General features: G+C 56.4%; 2 protein-coding genes across 3 annotated transcripts; one reads left to right on the top strand and one right to left on the bottom strand.

Annotated features, from left to right (window-relative positions):
* Nucleotides 1–142: 142 nt before the first annotated feature.
* Nucleotides 143–17796, bottom strand: C20H19orf38 (chromosome 20 C19orf38 homolog). 2 transcript variants are annotated; one of them, XM_014865508.3, is made up of 8 exons: nt 17628–17796; nt 9723–9968; nt 8383–8688; nt 6497–6589; nt 5789–5816; nt 5040–5083; nt 3851–3888; nt 143–579 (listed from the first exon to the last, which is right to left on the bottom strand). In XM_014865508.3, exons 2-8 carry the CDS (start codon nt 9751–9753, stop codon nt 430–432), a joined length of 690 nt encoding a protein of 229 aa, XP_014720994.3. In that variant the 5' UTR covers nt 9754–9968; nt 17628–17796; the 3' UTR covers nt 143–429. The 2 variants fall into 2 exon arrangements, with proteins under 2 accessions (XP_014720994.3, XP_070348117.1); XM_070492016.1 differs by lacking the exon at nt 143–579 and having other exon boundaries at nt 3564–3888; nt 17628–17775.
* TMED1 (transmembrane p24 trafficking protein 1) lies at nt 16445–19675 on the top strand. Its single transcript, XM_014865509.3, has 4 exons — nt 16445–16973; nt 17639–17736; nt 17878–18061; nt 18698–19675. The coding sequence occupies exons 1-4, from the start codon at nt 16791–16793 to the stop codon at nt 18914–18916; spliced, it is 684 nt and encodes a 227-aa protein (XP_014720995.1). The 5' UTR covers nt 16445–16790; the 3' UTR covers nt 18917–19675.
* Nucleotides 19676–19810: the final 135 nt, after the last annotated feature.

Genomic DNA, 19810 nt, shown 5'->3' with positions numbered 1-19810 from the left:
AGGACACACCCCCAGGTACCCCATGCTCCAAAAACCCAGTCGGGTTGGCCAAGTCAGATGTGGGGGCGGGGTGGGGTGGCAGGGTGGAGGGAGTGGGGGGGGCGGGATGGAGGTGGGGGGCGGTGGAGGGGATGGATATGTGTCCTTCCCTCGTCGTCTGAGAAATGGGGAATCCAAAAAGATTTCCTGCTTTCTGTCCAGCCTCCAGGCCAATGCCGGTGCCCCGGCTCCCACTCCTGCTCCTCTGTGAGGTAGGTCCCAAGGCCAGGGGTCCCCTTCATCTCCTCTGTTCAATTCCCTGAGAAAGAGGCAGACGGAGCCCCCCAAAGTAGGTGGAGGGACCTCGGGTGCGGCGCACCGGCCAGCTGAAGGGAGATGGCTGAACGGGGGGCGCACAGATGTAAAGAGACGGAGCCCCGATCCTCGGCCTCACTGGCAGCCCCGGAAGGTGCTGAATTCTCGGGGCTCCGGCGAGGATGACATGGAAGAGGGCCTGTTCCGGGACTCAGAGTGGCCAGGCGTCACAGCAGAGCCTGGGCGAGCATCCACGGTGGCTGCATCTTCTTCTGAAGTCATTTTCTTTGTTTGTGGAAGAAAAATAGAGAGCGGGCTGATTTGGGGTTTCAGGATCTAGGATTTCCCCGTGTCGTGGCCTGAGACTCCCCCAGGCCATCAGATCTCATCTCACCCCCCACACACAGGCACCCACAGCTTCAGGTCCCTGATCCTGCCTTCTGTCCTCATGCCTCCCTCGCTGCTGAACAGGGGACCAGACACCCTGGGTTCAAATCTCAGCTCCACCTCATCCTAGTGGTGTGACCTCAGTCGAGTGACTTAACTCCTCTGTGCCTCAGTTTCCCCTTTTGCACCATGGAGAGAAAGTTAGTACCTCTCTCCTGGGGTTGCTAGGAAGCATGAAGGAATTAGATAAAGAGCCAAGTGTTAAGTGAACAAAGCGATCACTACCATCTCCTTCTCCTCTCCCACTCCCTCTAAACCTTCCTCAAAAGTCCACCCCCACCTCCGCCGTGGAGCCTCTGGCCCTGAATGCCGAGCCAGAAGTGATGAACTTGATAACACTGAACTCGGCTGATGAGAGCAGCCTGGGGTTCCACTCCCAGTCCCGCCCGCCCCTCCCCAGCTGGGCAAGCCCAGTGAGACCCATAACCAGCTTCAGTGTCCTTGTTCGTTAAAACAAACAGTCAAGTCCACCTCATAGGGTATCATAAAGTGACTAGCAGACCTTCAGTGCAATAGCACAGTACAGCTGCTTCGTTTCTGTTGTCTCAGCCGACAGCACAGCTTTCTGATGCTTCAAAAAGAAACTGGAATTGAAAGCAGGGACCCCAACAGATACATGCATCCCCGTATTCAGAGCAGCATGACTCACAATAGCCAAAACGAGGAAGCAACCCAAGTGTGCACCAGCAGACAACTATGGTCCAGACATACAGTGGAATATTACGCGGCCTTAGAAAGGACTGAAATTCTGACACGTGTTACAACACGGATGAACCTTGAAGACATTATGCTGAGTGAAAGAAGTCAGTCACAAAAGGATCAAAGTTGTATGGAACAGAATAGACAAACTCATAGAGACAGGAAGGAGAAGGTGGGGCCAGGGGCTGGAGGGGTGGGGGAGTTGGTGTTCGTGGGGACAGAGCTTCAGTTTGGGAAGATGAGAAAGTTCTGGAGACAGATGGTGGGGATGGTTGCACAGTGATGGGAATGTACTTAATGCTACAGAAATGGACACTTAAAAATGGCTCAAATGGTCAATTTTATGTATATTTCCCCACGAGAAAAAAGGAAACTAGAAAAGATGACTAGAATTTACTGTTAAGGAAAAGAAACGCTGTGCATAACCGTGTGGCCGGCACGCTAGCACGTGTGTTCAAGGCTGAGGATAGAGACGTGCTGTTTTCACCGTGCTGGCATTTTCGAGAAGCTCCCAGGTGGTGGGGAGACCAGTGGGTGGAGAGGGCTTAGTAATCAAAGAAAACTTTACTGTATATACATTTTGACATATGGATGTATTTCATCTTCAAAAAAATTTTAATTAAAAACATATTTTTAAAGTCACCAAGACTAATACTGAGAAATGTTATTTCTCTCCTTGCTGTTCTGATTTCCATTGTTTCATGCTTTAAAAAAAAAAGGAAAAATAGCCAGACTGGTGCCTTGAGCAGTGTGGCTTCTCAGAGAAAGTTTTAGAATTTGCCCTGCCTGCCGGGTTTTTCTTGACAGCTCAGGGTTTGTTCCCGGAGCTGAGCCCTCAGAAGGCTGAGCAGGCGGGACCGAGCCCCTTCGCTCCCACCTTCTGCGGCCCAGCGCCTGGGGGCCGATCTGAACGTCCCTGCTCCCCCGCCGGACTCCACACTCACGGCTCCATCCGCTCCTGCGCATCCCCGGGGAGGTGGCCCGTCACCCGTCCCTCCGAGCCGGCCCATTCCCAGGCCTCTGCCACGCCGCCTCTTTCTCCCCCCGCCCACTCATCCAACCCAAAGTCAGCGCATCGTTTCCCACCCGCTGAATCCACCCGACCTGCATCCGGGGTTTCCTCCAGCTCCGCTGCCGACTCGCTGGACCAAACCACCCTCCGCTGCGCGCGCCTGAACCAGCGCTGTCGCCTCCGCCGGGGTCCCCCGGCTCCACGCCTCCCACGGTCTATCCTCCCCGAAGCCGCCAGAGGGCGCCCGGGAGCACCTGACTCGCGTCACAGCCTCCTCGGCTCCCAACCCTCCTGGCTCCCACCTCCTCTGGGGTAAAAGGCAAAGTTCTCCGCGGGGCCCCCTTGATTCCTCCCCCTGTTCCACCCCAGCTCTACTGGGCCGGGCCAAGAACGTGTCCTGGTTCTGGATCAACCCTCCGCAGCCACCTCTGGGACATCCTGGATCTCCCATCTAGGTGACAAGCGAGCGTCCCGGTCCCTCCCACCCAGGCTGGCATCGTCTGTCTCCTGCACAGAAATCACAAGCTCTGAGGAAGGAGGGGCCGCGTCTGGTTCTGTGCCAGACCCCCAGAGAGGGGCTGGTGAACGGGTCCCACCCTCCCCTGGCCCCCCATCATGGTGCCCCGAGCCGACTCCACCCCAGGCTCCCTGATGGCAGTCCCGAAGCATCCACGTGTCCAAATGGGACCTCTGAGGCCATCGTGAGGGAGGCCACCGTGGAGAGGAGCTGGCTGGTCAGTTCCTTGATCCGTGGTCTCCAGGGGTCACATATCTCCAATTTAGTAAAAAAAATTATAATAAAGTACAAACCCCAAGTCCACCCCACGATGCGGCTGTGCAGCGGAGTCCCAGAGACCCAGGTTCACATCCCAGCCGGGACACCGTGTGATCGGGGGAGCAGCACCCCTTGCCGAGGGGTGGGGATGTGGTGAGACCCCGCCCCCCAAAAGGGAAATGCACAACTGGGACATTCCAGCGGAAGTCCTTGAAACTGAACACCACAGTAGGCTTTTCTTTCTACCAGGAGGGGACCACAGTGTGCATCAGACTGTCACAAGTCTCCATGACCCCAAAGAAGCCACCAGGTTGCCCTGAATCCCCTGTTACCATTCTGGGGGGCTGGCCTGAGTACAAAGCCGGCGCTGACCCCGACAGCAAGCACCCCCGGGGGGCCTGCCCCTTGCCACACGAAGGCCTGGACAGCGTGGCCACCTGCGACCCCCGGGGACTTGTCAGAGCCACCTCTCAGCTCGCAAACCATCCCTGCTCAGTGATTCCGGGCTTTTCCAGGGCCCCGAAGTTCAGAGACAACAGGTCGACCCAGCCGGGGGTGGTCCGCGCCCTCCCGTGGTAAGGACAGTCGGCAGAAAACCAGGACCGAGAAACGGAACGACTCACCGACGAGATGGCAAACAGGGAGTTATCAAAGGACATGTCTGCAACAGAGAGAGAGGTCAGTTTAAACTCCCTGCTCACCGCCCGCGCCGGCCCCGCTCCCGAGCCCACAGGCCGCGGGTCCCCCGTCGGGAAGGGCATGGGGTCCATCTCCCAGCGTCCTCTTTGCTCCTTCCAGCCCGATCTGCAGGGAGCACCTTGCACCGCTGCAAACGGAACCGTGTACCTCTTCCCCTCAGAGCCCTTCTTCAGGGGCCCCTCGCTGCCCCCCGGAAAATGGGTGCCTTGTCCCAACTCCAGTTTCTGGAACACCCCTCAGCTCCTCCCCCGCCCCAGGCTCTCCCCGAGTCGCCCACTCTTCACCCAGCCCCTCCCTGCTCCTCCCACAAGTCTCTGCTTAAACATCACTTCCTCTGGGGACCACCCTCCCAGCCCCAGACAGGGTCCGGCCCCCCCCATCAGCTGTTTCCCTACTGGAATACGGGGCTTGGCGGCAGAGAGCGCCTCTGTCCTGGTCATCGCGAGAACTCCCCCTGCCCTCAGCTCTTAGCACATAGTTGGTGCTCAATAATGTGTGAGCCAGCAAAAGAAGTACAGAGAATGGAGCTCCTCCGCTTGGGGTCCCTTCGCGAGCATCGCACATCCCCGACTGGCTGCCTCCCTCTCGCCCCCTGGTGGAAGCCTGCAGAACGACACGCTCGGGACCACAAGTGGGGCCCCATCTAGGGCGGAGCCCGGGGGACCAGACAGGCGCGGTCTGTGCCCCGTGGAACGGACCATCCAGCGGTGGAGGCGAGTATGACGTATACAGCAGGCAACGATAACTTCAGTGTGTTTCTACTGGGGGGTACGGAGATGCCAGGGTGCTGGGGACCTGTGGCTAGAAAGCGCAGAGCCTGCCTAGGGAGTCAGGGAAGGCTTCCCGGAGGAGGTGGCCTTTAGCCTGAGGCTGGAGGGAGGAAGAATGTTCTAGGCAGAGAGCAGAGGGAGTGAAAGGCAAAGAGAGAAGGCGAGAGGTCAAACCTGGGGGCGAGGGAGGAGGGGAGAGAGCAAGGGGAGGACGGGGTGATCTTGACCCTCGGGGAAGTGAGCGGCCCCAGAAGAGGTTCGGTAGCCAGAAATGAGACCCCATACGGTTCTGAGGTGGTGACCCTGCCCCGGCGGGGGACCGCAGCCCCGAGGAGACACAGACCTGTGGTGTCGAAGTTCATCTGGGCCCAGCAGGACTCTCGCTCTCTGCAAAGGGATGGGAGGAGAGTGACGGCCCGCCCACTGCCCGATCCCGGGGAGCCCTGGCCCTCAACTTGGCCTTGACCCCCCGCCCACCCTCGTGTCCCCCCTGAACCCCCTCAGATGGAAATTCTCTCGCAGGAGCCCCACAGCCAGCTCAAGTCCGTCCCCAGGGCTGCTGCGGGCTCTCTGCCACCAGACAGCGGGGTGTCCACCCCTCTCTCAGAGGGAGAAACTGAGGCTGGAGCCAGCTGGGACATCCTGATGCCCAGGAACCAGGGCCACCGCCTGCAGGCTGCAAGGTGGGCCCGGCACAGCCCCCGGGGACGCCACTCGCCTCCTGCCACCATGGATTTCTGGAGTCATTACGATCATTTGGGGCAGCTGGTGGTCAAGGGACGTGGGGAGGGCTCGGCCACCTGCTCCCTGTGTGATGGCCTGAGCCTCGGTCTCCTAGTCTGTCAAATGGAGCTATTTAGGGTGTCTATTCCCAGGCCCGCTGCGAGGATAACGGGAGCCCCGGCCGCAGAGTCCCCCGCATACCATAGGCGTCTCATAAATGGCACCTGTCCCTCTTGAGCGGCCCTCCCACCAGCGCCTGCCTGTCCTGGGACCAGGTGGCCCTGTCTGGAACCGCCTTCAGGAAGCTCCTGCGCCGGGCCTCTTTCTCTCCCCAAAACACCCTGGGAGGGGCCCCAAGGCCCGGCTCACCTTTTCTTCTGCAATTTTTTGACTTTAACTGGGAACAAAAAATAAATAAGCATTTGTTAGATTTTGGCCCTGGTTGCAAAGAAGCCCAGAAACCACCACCTGCCCCCCACCTCCCCCCCACTTCCTCCCCCCCACCTCCTCCCCCCGATGCTGGAAACTTCTCCCGCTCAACAGGGAGCCTGAAAAAACATTTCCCCCGACTGCATGAGCGATGGGTGTTGCTAAGACCTCTGAATAAGGCGGTGCATGTAAAGTTGTTTTAAAAAAATCTATTAATAAATTATATAAGTATTATATTAATTGTATAATTAATTAGTTATATTAATTTCAGGGCGTGGGTGAGGCCGATGGGGAGTTGGTGTTTCAGTCTGGGGAGATGAGAAAGTTCTGGAGGTGGATGGTGGGGAGGGTGGCGCAGCCACGTGGCTGAGCTGAATGCCGCTGAGTGGCCGCTCAGAAAGGGCTCAAATGGTCAATTTTATGTGGTGTAGATTTTATCACAGTAAAAAGTGTCTATCTCCATTTCTGCTGCCCACCACCCTCATCGCGCTTCTGGAGGGTTCTTCCTTACTAAGTTTTGGAGTAAGCCCTTCCCAAAGGATGCGCCTCCGTGTTCCTAAGGCACGGGTGTGAGTGTGAGGGCATTTGCACACCCCAGGGGTTGCACACTGGCAGACCGTGGGCCATGCTTTCTCTGCCTGCTGTTACCTTTCCGGACCACCACGGCCAAGGTCACCAGCCCAGCGAGGAGGAGGAGGGCTCCAGCCAGGCTCAAGGAGAGCACCAGGATCCTAGTGGACCCTAGAGAAAAGTGGGGAGACAGAGAGTCAGCAGGTCATGGAGTTGGGGGGGGACACCTGTCGTTCCTCCAGCCCTCCCCCCGTACCTCCAACCATTTGGCTTCAGTGTAGCTGGACCCTGGGGCTCTAGCAAACCTTGTGTCTGGCCGGTTAGCATAGTCCCTCCCCCTAGCCATTGTGATTGGTTCAGGGATGGGCATACGGCCCGAGCTGAGCCAATGAGAGCTAATTCTGGGACTTTGGTTAGACCACTGGGAACAGAGTTTTACTCCTCTGGGCAGCATTACAAAGCTGGAAGGATATCCATCTGAAGCTGCTGGGCATGATTTTGACACCGTGAGTGGGGAGGCCTGCCTGAGAATAAGACACAGAAAAAAGCAGAGCTGAGAGGTAGTAAATGATTCCTGACATCTTTGAGCACCTGGATCCAGCCATGCCTGAAGCCAGTGCTGTCAATTAACTTCAATTCAGTGAACCAAGAAATCCCCTTTTGTTGCTGAAGCCAGCTGGAGTCAAGTTTTCAGTTCCTTGCAGCCTGAAGAGTCCCGCTGGTTTCAGCCTGGGCACCTGGAGGTCAGATGACATCCATGCCCAGCCACAAAGTGGACTCTGAGGCCCACACAGAGGTCAGCCAGAGGAGCGTAAAGCCTCACTCTACAGTTTACTTCTCTGCCAAAGACCCGGCTGCCCCCTCCTGGAGAGCGAGGGGTCTCCCAGGGGAGCTGGGAGGAGGCGCCCTGACCCCAGTGGAGGTGAGCCCGGCGGGGACACAGACACACACTGTATTCTCACAGTGTTAGTACTTGTTCATTCATTCACTGGGGCCAGGACGGCTGTTGTCGCCTCCCCCCTCTGAGACCACAGGACCCAGGTGGGAGAAGAGGCCCTTTGACGGTGGAGCTCAAGGACACAGAGACAGTTCTGTCATCACCACCTGGGGGCCTCTGCTGCTGGCAAAGCACTCTTTGCAGCTGGAAAATTCTGATGGATGGGGACACAGAGATCCTCGGCGCCAGCTCCCTGCCCTCGTCTTCCCTGTTTTCCTCCTTGCTCACTATTCCTCACTATTCCAACGGCTGTTGGGGGCACCTCCGTGTTGCTCAAACACTCTGGGCGGGCTCAGCCTCAGGGCCTTTGCACAGCCTGCTGCCTCTGCCCAGAACACTCCTCCCCAGACCCCAGGTGCCTGGCTCCTCGTCATTCAGGTCTTGGCTCTAAGAGAGGCCTTCCCTGGCCACGCTCCTCTGTCTGTAAAATGACTCCCTTCGCCAGGCCATGTTTCATCCCTGCCACTCTCCTTGTCCCCTGCTGGCAGACTGAATATGTCTCGGACTCCTCGTTATCGTCTGAGCCCATCTCCCCGGAATGTCCGCTGTGGGAGGGCAGGGACATCATTGTCTATTTCATTTGCTGCAGAATCTGCGGTGCCAAGGACTGTGCCCAGTGCCCACGAATGTTCTGTGGCCGGGAGGGGAGGGTGCAGCCATGGCGAGGTTTAATGCCTGATTTTGGAGGCCCATGGAACCCCAGCTCTGCCACCTGCCAGCTGTGTGACTTTAGCAGGTCCCTTCATCCCTTGTGCCTCAGTCTCCCCACTCACAAAATGGGGACACTTGCTGTACCCATCGCACTGGATGACCGTGACGATTAAACAAGGAAAGATGAGGACGTCCTGGCCAGTTGGAAGCCTGGCTTGTCCTGTGATGACTTCCAGGCAGGAGGAACAGCACGTGCAAAGGCTCGGCGGTGAGAAAATGGGGCCCGGGGCAGCGGGGCCCCCTGGGAGGGCCTTACCTGGGGGGATGTCCACGGTGTCGCTGTGCTCCGACAGCTGGGGCCGCATGTGTTCGCCGAGCACGCCATACTGGCAGTTGAAGGGTCCCCCAGAAGGGTCCCTGCTGCCGCCACTCAGGTTGAAGGTGACCTTGAACTGGTCCGCGGGGGCCTGCAGGAGCTGGACCACATGCTCCCCTTGATACAACGTGAAATTGGCCCCTGGGTAGCCCTCGGGGGCCTCGCACTCGATGTAGATGGGGTCCTCTTGGCTGCTGGGATGTGGGGACACCAGCAGAATGGTCGGCGCTGGGATCGCCAAGGAGCCTGTGAGATGCGATAAGGGAGGCCAGGTGGCTGGGTGTTTAGAGCGGAGGCTGACCTGGCTGTGCAGCCTCGGGCAAGTAGCTCACCCTCTCTGGGCCTTGGCTTTTATGTACCCCTGGAGGCTAGTGGTCCCTACCCCACTGAGATGCTGAGAGGATGGAGTGCCTGGCACCAGGTGAGGGGTCGCTGCGGACGAGTCACTCTAGGATCATCACAGTGGTTATTACATAGCAATGCAATGACCCTCATTATTTCAGTCCACAGCACTGACTACAGGTCAGGTCCTGTTTTAGGCGCTGAGGATGGAGCAGTGAACGAGACAGACAGACAGACACGCCTGCCTCGGGGAGTGGACGCTCTCGAGGAGACGAGGAGTGCTGTGCTGCGCCGCAGACACAGTGATGGGAAGGCTGTGCTGGGTGGCGTGTCCTGAGGAGGTGACAGAGGCAGAGTGGGGGACAGCGTGCCAGGCAGAGGGAACAGCATGGGCAAAGGCCCAGAGGATGGTGGGGTGTTCAAGGAGGCCGGGGTGGCTGCAGGGAGGAGCGGGGGCGGGGGGGAAAGGGGAGGAGGGGAGAGCAGAGGGGGTCTGTCTTGTTTCCCAGGCCGGGATGAGGAATTTGGGGCTCGGGGTACAGCTTCCTGCAGGAGGGACCAGCGGCCCCCGCGCTCCGGGGCACAGTGTCTGGTGCAGGCGAGGGTCCTCCAGCCTTCCTGGTCCAGACCCCACCTCGCCTCCAGCAGATCATCCTGCGGCCCCAGCCCCAGAGGCCAAGTAGTGCTGAGTCACAGGGCGTGGGCCCCGCTGTCACCTGCACGGTGGCAGTTCTGATGCCCTTGACCCGGGGGTGACAAGGAGCTGGAGCGGAGACAGCCGGGCTCCTTGGGCCTGTCCGAGGCCCTGGGGCGAGTGGGTCAGGGCTCCCTCCTCCAGGCCCCAGGCCGGCAGCCCCGCGCTGGTTTCTGCCCCCAGAGCGGAGGCCAGGTGGGGGGAGTGGGGAGGGGGCCGGGGGTTCCAGGGGGTGACAGCTCACCGGCTGCAAAGAGCAGGACGGTCCAGGGCATCTCTCCTCCAGAGTGTGGCCAGGCGACCTGGCTGAGGCCAGCTCCTCCTGGGCCAGAGCAGCGAAAGCAGAACCAGGGCGGATTCAAGGGTTTCCTCACTGGCAGGAAGTTGCACACACACACTTGGGCATCGACAGGGACACTCTGCTGTCCCCACCCCTTCCACGGCCGCACGGCAGATCCTGGCGCCTCTCTGCGGCTTGGTGGCCACGGCTCTGCAGATGGGACGGAAAAAGGGGCCAGATGGTCGGGGGGGGGGCATTTATTTTTTTCTCCCCCAAGAGAACTCCTGGGCATGAGGAAGAGTAAGGACTGTGGGCTGTTTGAGACGCTCATGCCCACGACACTAACCACGGCCCACCCAGGGCCAAAGTTGAAACTTGTGGGGTGGAGGTGCTTGGGCATGGTGTTTACGGCTTGGCCTCTGTGACCTCAGGCAAGACATGGTCCTTCGTTAAGCCTCAGCTTGCTGCTCAGTAGAATGGGGCTAAGAGTAGCAGATATTACATCCAAAGGACTCATGAAGTGCAATGCTTAGTGGGGAATGAACGCTCCCAACCTGAAGCCACAGGGAGGAAAAGCTTCAGGTTCCAAGAGAAAAGCTCCTTTCAACCTCGGGTCCTTTGCACATGCTGTCTCCCCTGCCCGGGGCACAATGCTATCAACCTGGTCAAACCCCACTTCTCATTCGGGTCTCAGCTTAAATATCACTTCCAGGAAATCTTTCCAGATCCCTCTGGACTTAGAGAAATCCCCTTGCTGAATTCTCCCCTGGTGCCTTGTCCCTTGCTTGTATTGCAATTAGCATGCTTGTGTTTTCAAGGAATTTGTCCATTTCATCACAGCTCTTGAGCTTATTGGTATAAAGCTGTTTGTGTCCCCTTGCTAGCCTTTTAATGTCTGTAGGATTCGTAGTGATGTCCCCTCTTCCGTGCCTTGTAATAATAATTTGTGTTTCTTCTCTTTTTCTCTTGATGATTCTTGCTAGGGGTTAATCAGCTTTATTAATCTTTTCAAAGTACCAACTTTTGGCTTTGTTGTTTTTCTCTATTCTCTGTTTTCTATTTCTTTGCTTTTGGCTCTCATCTTTATTTTTTTCTTTCTTCTAGTCACCTTGCATTTCATTGGCTCCTCTTTTCCTACCGTCTTAATGTGGAAGCTTAGATCATTGAGTCTAAACCTTTATCTTCTAATATAAGCATTTAAAACCATACATTTCCCTCTAAGAACTGCTTTACCTGCACCCCACACGTTCTGATATATTGTGCTTCACAATCATTAAATTAGAAACATTTTCTTATTTCCCCTGTGAATTTTTTCTATGACTCATAGAAGATTTAGAAGTGTATCACTTAATTTCTAAACATTTGGGCTTTTTTTTAAACATTTTATTTTATTTATTTATTTACTTACTTTTTCTCCCAAAGCCCCCCCGGTACATAGTTATGTATATTTAGTTGTGGGTCCTTCTAGTTGTGGCCTGTGGGATGCTGCCCCAGCGTGGCCTGATGAGTGGTGCCATGTCCACGCCCAGGATCCGAACCGGCGAAACCCTGGACCGCCAAAGTGGGGCGCATGAACTTAACCACTTGGCCATGGGGCCGGCCCCCATATTTGGGCTTTTGTGATAGCTTACTGTTCATGGTTTTTAATTTAATTCCTTTGTGGTCAGAGAATACTGGCGTGTATTCTCTGACCACAAAGGAATTAAAACGCCATATAATTTCAATCCCTTAAAATGTATTGGTACTTTTTGTATGGCCCAGCGTGTCTGGGTCCACATTCTCTGAACACGTGAAATGAAAGTACACTCTTTAGCTTGTTGGTACAAATCCAGTAAATATGAACTCGATAAGTCAAGGTTGTTCACAGAACATGCTGGAATTTATTGAATTCATCCAGCTCGTCCTCTAGGAAGGGATGGGGTCTGTCTGGTCCCCTGCAGCTTCCCATTGCCCACCACTGAGCTTGGCACACAGCGAACCATAAATATTTCTTTTTAAATTTTTTAAATTGAGGTCACATTGGTTTATAACATTATAAGTTTCAGGTGTAAATTTCAGGTGTATATCATATTCCGACTTCCGTATAGACTGCACTGTGTTCACCACTGAGAGCCTAGTTGTCACCGTCACTGTACATATGTGCCCTTTTACCTCTTTTGCCTTCCCCATCCCTTTCCCATAAATATTTGTCGGGGGTCTGACTTGAAGGCTGAGAAGCACACATTGGGTCTATTTTTTTTTTTTTGAGGAAGATCAGCCCTGAGCTAACATCTGCCAATCCTCCTCTTTTTGCTGAGGAAGACTGGCCCTGAGCTAACATCTGTGCCCATCTTCCTCTACTGTATATGTGGGATGCCTGCCACAGCATGACTTGATGAGCGGTGCCATGCCCGCACCCAGGATCCAAACCGGCGAACCCTGGGCCGGCAAAGCAGAACATGCGCACTTGACGGCTGCGCCACCAGGCCGGCCCCGCTCCAGGTCTATTTTTGTAGCTCTGTCTTGCATGTGTAGGAGACATACTCCTGGATTATTTATTCCACTGACTGTTTACTGATGTCACCAGGAGCCCAGAACAGTGCTGGGTGTCAGGGACGCCGTGATGCATGAGGCAGCTCCCTTCCTCCAGGACTCCAGAGTTTGTGTGCGAGTCAGACAAGCAGCCGAGAGTCCAGCTGGTGAAGCGCTACGATGGAGGCAGCCACCGAGGCGGCTCTGAACCAGCTTCAGCAGCTTCTAGGAAGGCTTCCTGGAGGAGGTGGTATTTGACTCTAAAAGCCTGAGAAGGAGATTCTGGGCATTCTAGCCAGAGGAATAATATGTGTGAAGGGCCTTGGATGTATGTGAGGATTTCGTCCTGGGAGCATCTAAAATGGGGCAGGAATCCATAACCTGGAATTTCGGATTCAGAAAAACAGCCACACAGACCTGTACCGGTCAGCTATCACCGAGACGCACCCTTAAGAGGCACGATGAGGAGTCAGTGGCAGGGGGAAGGGAACTCAACAAGGGGTGGGGACTCCCTGGGGTCCAGGAGCCAGTCTGCAAACTCCCCATGGTTGTTCGAAGCCCATGCTGCTGTGAGGCCAACGCTACAAAGGGAAGGGGGACCCCACATGATGTGGCCTGTGCTGAGCGCTCCCCACCCCATCTCCCTTTGCCCCTGGAACCCTCGGAGTGCCTCTGACCTCAGGGCACTGTTCTCTCTGCTGGCCTCCTCTCCCTTCTACTTCGAGTCTCAGCTACCATGCCACCTCCTCAGGAAGCCCTCCCTGATTTCGCCCAGGCAAACCGAGCCACCCCCCTGCCACCTAGCATTTACTTCTTAGTGCCTACAGCTTCCTGAAATCCTCTTAGTGCTGACCTTGCTTGTGTCTGGTCTGGCTCCCACACTGAGATGACAGCTCCACGAGGACGTGGACAGTGTCTGTTTTATTCACAGTGTCAGTAAACATTTCTTGAATACTTGGAGAGTGTGTTTGTTTACTGGAGAGAAACAAGAATCACCCATTCAGAATCCAGACTTCAGCGAAAGTGGCGGAGTCTGTAACTCCAAGGGCTTGTCCCTCCAAGGAAAAATTGACAAATCGAGCAAAAATGGTCAGAATCAACTTTATCGGAACTCAATAAAACAGCCAAAGGGTTATGCCAGCCAAGCGAATGCTGAGTTGAGAAGAAGGCAACTTGAACACGGCAGGAAAGGTTCGCCGCGTTCTCCCCGCTCTTCCCTCGTCTCCATCCAGCAGGGCGGACGGAGGTCTGTGCTCCCAGGATGGGGCCCTGGTCCCCGGCTGCTGAGGGAGCAGAGCGACCCTCATTCTCACAGGATTGTGTTCCTCTGTCCTGATGTGTCTGGGGGCTGCTGCAGGACTGTTTGAGACGCCCATCTGTTGAACTCAGAATGCGTTCCTGCCAAACACCGTAAGGCACAGGAGGAACCCACAGTTGCCTGGGACAAAAGATGGCAACTGCGGACAACGACAGACGTGGCAAAAGCTGGAAGAAAAAGTTTCTCTGGGTAGTTAGGGCATTCAAAAGCACCCATATATACTGGGGAGTTTAGAATGCAATATGCATGTCGAGGGCAGGACAAATGCTCAGAGGAGGCCCGAGGAGACCCTAAGCTTTCATCTCTGGCTGATTTCCAGGCTTGGTGCAAACAGGAAGCGAAAGCTATGGCAGAGTTGTAAACGCCCGGGCGAAGCATTGAAGAAACACCGGCTTAGCTCTGTAGAGAGCATAAGAGGATCTTCTTTCTTCTTTTATTCTTTTTTTTAATTATATGAGTTGCCCTTTCTTTTATGCTTTTTTTTTTGGCTGAGGAAGATTGGCCCTAAGCTAACATCTGTTGCCAATCTTCCTCCTTTTTTTCTTTTCTCCCCAAAGCCCCAGTGCATAGTTGTATATCCTAGTTGTAAGTCATTCTAGTTCTTCTATGTGGGACACCGCCACAGCATGGCCTGACGAGTGGTGCGTAGGTGTGGGCCCAGGATCCGAACTGGTGAACCCCAGGCCACCAAAGCAGATTGTACAAACTTAACCCCTTGGCCACAGGACCAGCATGAGGGGATTTTCACTGTTCCTTGTTGCTTTCTTCCTTTTTTCTCTCCCTAATATATAAATAACTCATAACTCAACAACAAAAAGACAAACAACCCAATTTTAAAATGGGCAAAAGACTTGAATAGACCAAAGAAGACACACAAATAGGCAGGAAGCACATGAAAAGATCCTCAACATCAGGGAAATGGAAACCAAAACCACAATGAGATGCCATTTCACACTCCTCAGGATGGCAATAATAAGAAATACAACGGAAACTAACAAGCGCTGATGAGGATGTGGAGAAAGTGGAACCCTCATACGCGGTTGGTGGGAATGTAAAATGGTGCAGCCACTGTGGCAAAGATTGGCAATTCCTCAAGAAATTAAGCATAGAATTATCATGACCCAGCAACTTCCTTCCCACGCACAGAAACAGAAGACCCAGAAGCAGACACTCACACAAATACAGTCATGAGCCGCATAACAACGATTCGGTCAAAGACGGACCTCATCTATAGGGACTGTGATCCCATTAAGATGAGTATCTTGTAGCCTGGGTGTGTCGGAGGCTGGACCGTCTAGGTTTGTGTAAGGGCACTCTATGATGCTTGCACAAGGACAAACTGCCTAGCGACTCATATCTCCGAATATATCTGTCACTAAGCGATGCATAACTATACACGTACACACGTGTTCTTAGCAGCACGATTCACAACTGCCCAAAGGTGGGAACGACCCAAATGTCCATCAACAGGTGAATGCATAAAATGTGGTCCATCCATCCAAGGGAGTACTATTCAGCCATAAAAAGGAACTGCGTGCTGATAGATGCCAAGGTGATGAAACTCGAAACATCATGCTAAGGGAAAGAAGTCAGACACGATGGTCACATCTCCATTTATACAAAATATTCAGAACCTACCGGATTTACTAATCCACAGAGGCAGACTGGCGGTGGCCAGAATCTGGGGTGAGCGGGACTGAGGAATCACTGCTTAACGGGCACAGGGTTTCCTTTGGGGCGGGATGAAAATGTTTTGGAAGTGGTGGTTGCACACCCTCGTGAATGTACTAAACGCGCCGAGTTGTCCACTTAACCGTGGTTAATTTCACGCCACGTGACTTTCACCTCATTAAAAAAAAAAGAATCACCCTTTCTCCTCGGCTACTTCAAAACGTCGGAGGAGAAACACCTGGAGAGAAAGGCAGTACGGGCACGACCTCACACAAACGCTGACATTACGAAGTGGTGCTGTTTGCCCAAGTTCTCGCCGCGGGAAAGAGCTGACAGCCACCAGCTGTGTTTGAAGAGTCACTGTCACCAGCTGCCAGCTCCTCCCCAGCCTATCTTTAAAGACTCAACATTTCCGTCTAAATATTTCTTCTTGCGTTTACATGGAATCACCAGGTAGAGCCCATTCCTCCAGACTTCTTTGCCTGTCTGTCCGCTTCCCCGAGGGAGGTCGCCTCCGAACCATCTAAGCACCTGCGGGAGAGGTTAACTGGGGGGCGACGAACCTGGACCCTAACACATGATATTCACTGAGCGCCCGCGACGTGCCAAGCACTGAACCAGCATCCTCTCATTTAGTCTTCACAGCAGCCCGATGAGGTGGGTCTAGCATCACCCCCATTTTACAGATGAGAACATAGAGGCCGGCAGGGTGACTGCGAGTAAAGGGCGGGGCGAGGCCACGTGGCTCCCAGGCCCACACTCTCCGCGCCTCGCTTCTCTGCGGACTCTGAGCACCTGGGCTGTGGTGTTCCTCACCCTGGACCGCTCCGATCACTCTGTTTACCCGCCGGCCCCCGAGTTTGAGACCCTTGCGTGAAGGGTGGGCCACGCCCCTCTGCGGACTCACTATGGGCCAGGCCTCGTCTCACTCAGTGCTCACCATCCCCAATTCACAGACGAGGAAGCACATAAATGATGGTGCTAAAGCGCAAAAGCAATGAGGCGTCGAGCTCGAATGTGGGACCACGTTGATACGAAAGGGTCTCCACCCCGCCCCACCTGAGCCTTTTTATAGGCCGGCCCTACGGGTCGCGCGCAGGCCCATGCCCAGCCGCTATTTTGGATCTGCTCCAATCACACTGCATCGCCCAACGGTCGTCGCGCGCGGTGTACTCTGGGAAAAACCGTAGAGAGGCGCCTTAAAAAGACCCGGCCGCTTCCACCTTAGTTATCTTAACTTTTGCCTGAGAAGAATGTACCACCATGGTGCTTATTTTTGTCATTTTCCCCCACCAGCGATTGAGACCAGAAGTGGACATCTGTCAGAAAGACTTCCCTAGAAGGTTGAGTGTTTTTAGGCGCATCAGGCATTCATTCGGGCAGCTAGACTCTCAGGGGGTCCTTCACTCTTAGCTCTGCTGGTTTCGCACGACGGGCAGAAGCGGCTGCCAATGAGCTCCGCCGAGTAGCAGAGGGGGCAGGGCTAGCCCTTAAAGGAGCCGCGACCCGTTAGCAGACCGAGGGTGACCCGGATGATGGCGGCCGGCGCGGCCCTAGCCTTAGCCCTGTGGCTACTACTGCCGCCAGCGGGGGTGGGAGGGGCAGGGCCCCCGCCGATCCAGGACGGCGAGTTCACGTTCCTGCTGCCTGCGGGGAGGAAGCAGTGTTTCTACCAGTCCGCGCCGGCCAACGCCAGCCTCGAGACCGAGTACCAGGTAGAGGGTCGCGGGCCCGGGAGCGAGCGGGGCCACGGAGAGGGGGCGTGGCCACGCGGCCGAAGCGAGGCGGGCACTCAAGAGGGAAAGGGGAGGAGCCCGTGCATAGGAGCGCGGGGGCGGAGCCAGGGGAGCGCGACGGAGGGGGCGGGGCCAGCGCGTGGGAGCGGAAGGGGTGGGAGCAGTGGAAAAAGGCGGGTCTAGAGGGAGGCCGCCCGAGGGGGCGGGGCCACCGGAAGGAGAGGGAGTCTCCAGAGTGGAGGCATCTCGCGCGTGGGCGTGGCCAAAGAAACGGGGTTGCGCGGATTGTGGGAGTTGGTGGGCGTGTCCAGGACATGCCCCCGAAAGGGCGTGGCCAATATGACGCTTTCCCGGGGGTGGGGCTAAGGGAAGAAGGCGGGGCCTCTTTTGCCTTACTTTGGGCGTGGCCAAGTCAGGGCGTGGCCAGGTAAACGTCGATCAAGGACTTCGGACTGGGACGTGGCCAGATGAAAGAGCCGATCCCGAAGCTGTCTTATCAATGGGCACGCGGCCGAGGCGAGGGGCGCGGCCAGAGGGACCGGTTGGGGCAGGACTGGGTTCCAGGGGTAGGTGTCAGGCTCAGGTAGGCCCCGAGTCCCGCCCTTGTTCTACCGTAGCCCTCCGCCCTCTTACCTGCCCCCCAGGTGATCGGAGGAGCCGGGCTGGACGTGGATTTCACGCTGGAGAGCCCTCAGGGCGTGCTGCTGGTCAGCGAGTCCCGCAAGGCAGACGGGGTGCACACGTGAGTTCAGTCCGCTGCCTGCCCTGCTCGATTACAGCCCTGCCCCGCCCCAGCGGCCTCGGGTTACCGCCCTGCCTGCCTCGCCAAGTCCGCCTGGCTGGCCGCTCAGGGTCACGTCTGTGTGTCTGTCTGCCTGCCCAGGGTGGAGCCCACGGAGGCCGGGGACTACAGGCTGTGCTTTGACAACTCCTTCAGCACCATCTCGGAGAAGCTGGTGTTCTTCGAGCTCATCTTTGACAGCCTGCAGGACGATGAAGAGGTGGAGGGCTGGGCAGAGGCCGTGGAGCCCGAGGAGATGCTGGACGTCAAGATGGAGGACATCAAGGTGCGCCAGGCACAGCCGGGGCCACTCCTCCCAGATGGCTGGCATTGGGCAGCAGTGTGCCCCTGCCCTGCCACCTTGACTTGGGTCCCCCTTGGCCTGACCCAGCCTCCCCTACATATTGGTGCTCCCAACTTAATTCGAACAGTAGCAGCCCCCAGTTAAAATTACAGCACATTTCTAGGTGTAAACCTTGTTTTAAGGGCTTAAATAACTCCCTAAATCTCCATAACCACCCTATAGGTAGTGTGCTCTAATTATTCTCCATTTACAGTTGGGGAAACTGAGGCACAGGATGCCTAAGTAACTCTCCAAAGTCCACACAGCCAGCAACTGGCAGAGCCAATATTTGAACCCAGACAGTCTTGCTTCAGCAGCTGCTACTTATTAACCACTAGTAAATACATTCCTTATACTTATTTAAGCATTCAATTCTCACAGCAATTCTGAGGCCCAGAGAGGTTAACTAACTTGCTCACAGTCTCACAGCCAGGGAGTGGCAGAGTGAGGATTTAGACTCAGGCAGGCTGGTCACAGAGTCCGTGTTCCCAGCTGTCTCTGCCCCGTCCCCCCAAACACGAACTCTCACCCCATCCCGCAGGACAGAGCCCTGACCCTCCTCCTCTCTCTGCCCCCTAGGAGTCCATCGAGACCATGAGGACCCGGCTGGAGCGCAGCATCCAGATGCTGACGCTGCTGCGGGCCTTCGAGGCGCGTGACCGCAACCTGCAGGAGGGCAACCTGGAGCGGGTCAACTTCTGGTCGGCCGTGAACGTGGCCGTGCTGCTGCTGGTGGCCGTGCTGCAGGTCTGCACGCTCAAGCGCTTCTTCCAGGACAAGCGCCCTGTGCCTACGTAGCCCCCGCCCCGGAAGGACGACCAGGAGACAGGAGGGGAGCGGGTGCACGCGTGTGAGATTTGGGGTCCCTTCCCCAAATTAGTCTCCCAAGGGCCAGGAGGCTCTGTGGTCTGGGCGTGGAGGGGGCCCCCTGGCAGGCCTGGCCCTCCGGGAGGGGGCTCAGCGGCTGCGTCTGTGTTCCTGGAGATGGTGCGTGGGGGCTCCGCCGCGTTGGAACGGACCCCGTGGATCTGCCAGCCCTGCCCCTGTCCCCTCCTGAATGTGCCTTACCCCGAGTCTTCAAGGGGCACCGGCCCTGCTCGGTGCGGGACAGGCCCAGGAGGCAAACGCCCTTCCCCTACTGGCCCTGGCTGCCTCTGGGCCCCGTGCCTTCCTTCCTCTCTGGTGGCTGCTGCCTGGGCGCCTGCTCGTGCCAGGGGCTGGCAAGAAGATGCGGCCGAAGTGTTCTCGCCAGGATGGTTGCTTTATTCACAGGAAGGGCCCGGGTCCCTCGGCCCAGCGGAGGGCAAACTGGGTGTGAGGTCAGACCACCTGGCCCTCCCACCCTCCAGCAGGAGCCCCAGACAGGGCTGAGGGGTGGCCGGCCAAAACCTGCACAGGGCTCACGGAACAGAGGGCGGTCTGGCCTGGGCACCGGAGTCAATAAATTATGGTCAAAAAATCCCAGAGCTTGGTGACTGGGGCTCAGGGACACCAGCCGGGACAGCCCTGTCCCCAGGGGGCAGCCAAGCAGGCGGGAGGGGTCTCCACGAAGCTCAGAAGAAAGGTCGGGCAGGAGCCGATGGAGGTGGTCGCCTGGGCACAAGAGAAAAATCAGAAAGCCAACTTCAACCGTGTCCCCAGCTGGGCCAGAAGGCCTGGGCCCCCGAGAGGGCAGAAGGGGACCGGGGGCAA

The sequence above is a fragment of the Equus asinus genome, chromosome 20, assembly GCF_041296235.1.
Source record: "Equus asinus isolate D_3611 breed Donkey chromosome 20, EquAss-T2T_v2, whole genome shotgun sequence".
NCBI lineage: Eukaryota > Metazoa > Chordata > Mammalia > Perissodactyla > Equidae > Equus > Equus asinus.
The sequence above is the reverse complement of the archived record's forward strand: the minus strand, read 5'-3'. Positions and strand labels throughout refer to the sequence as shown.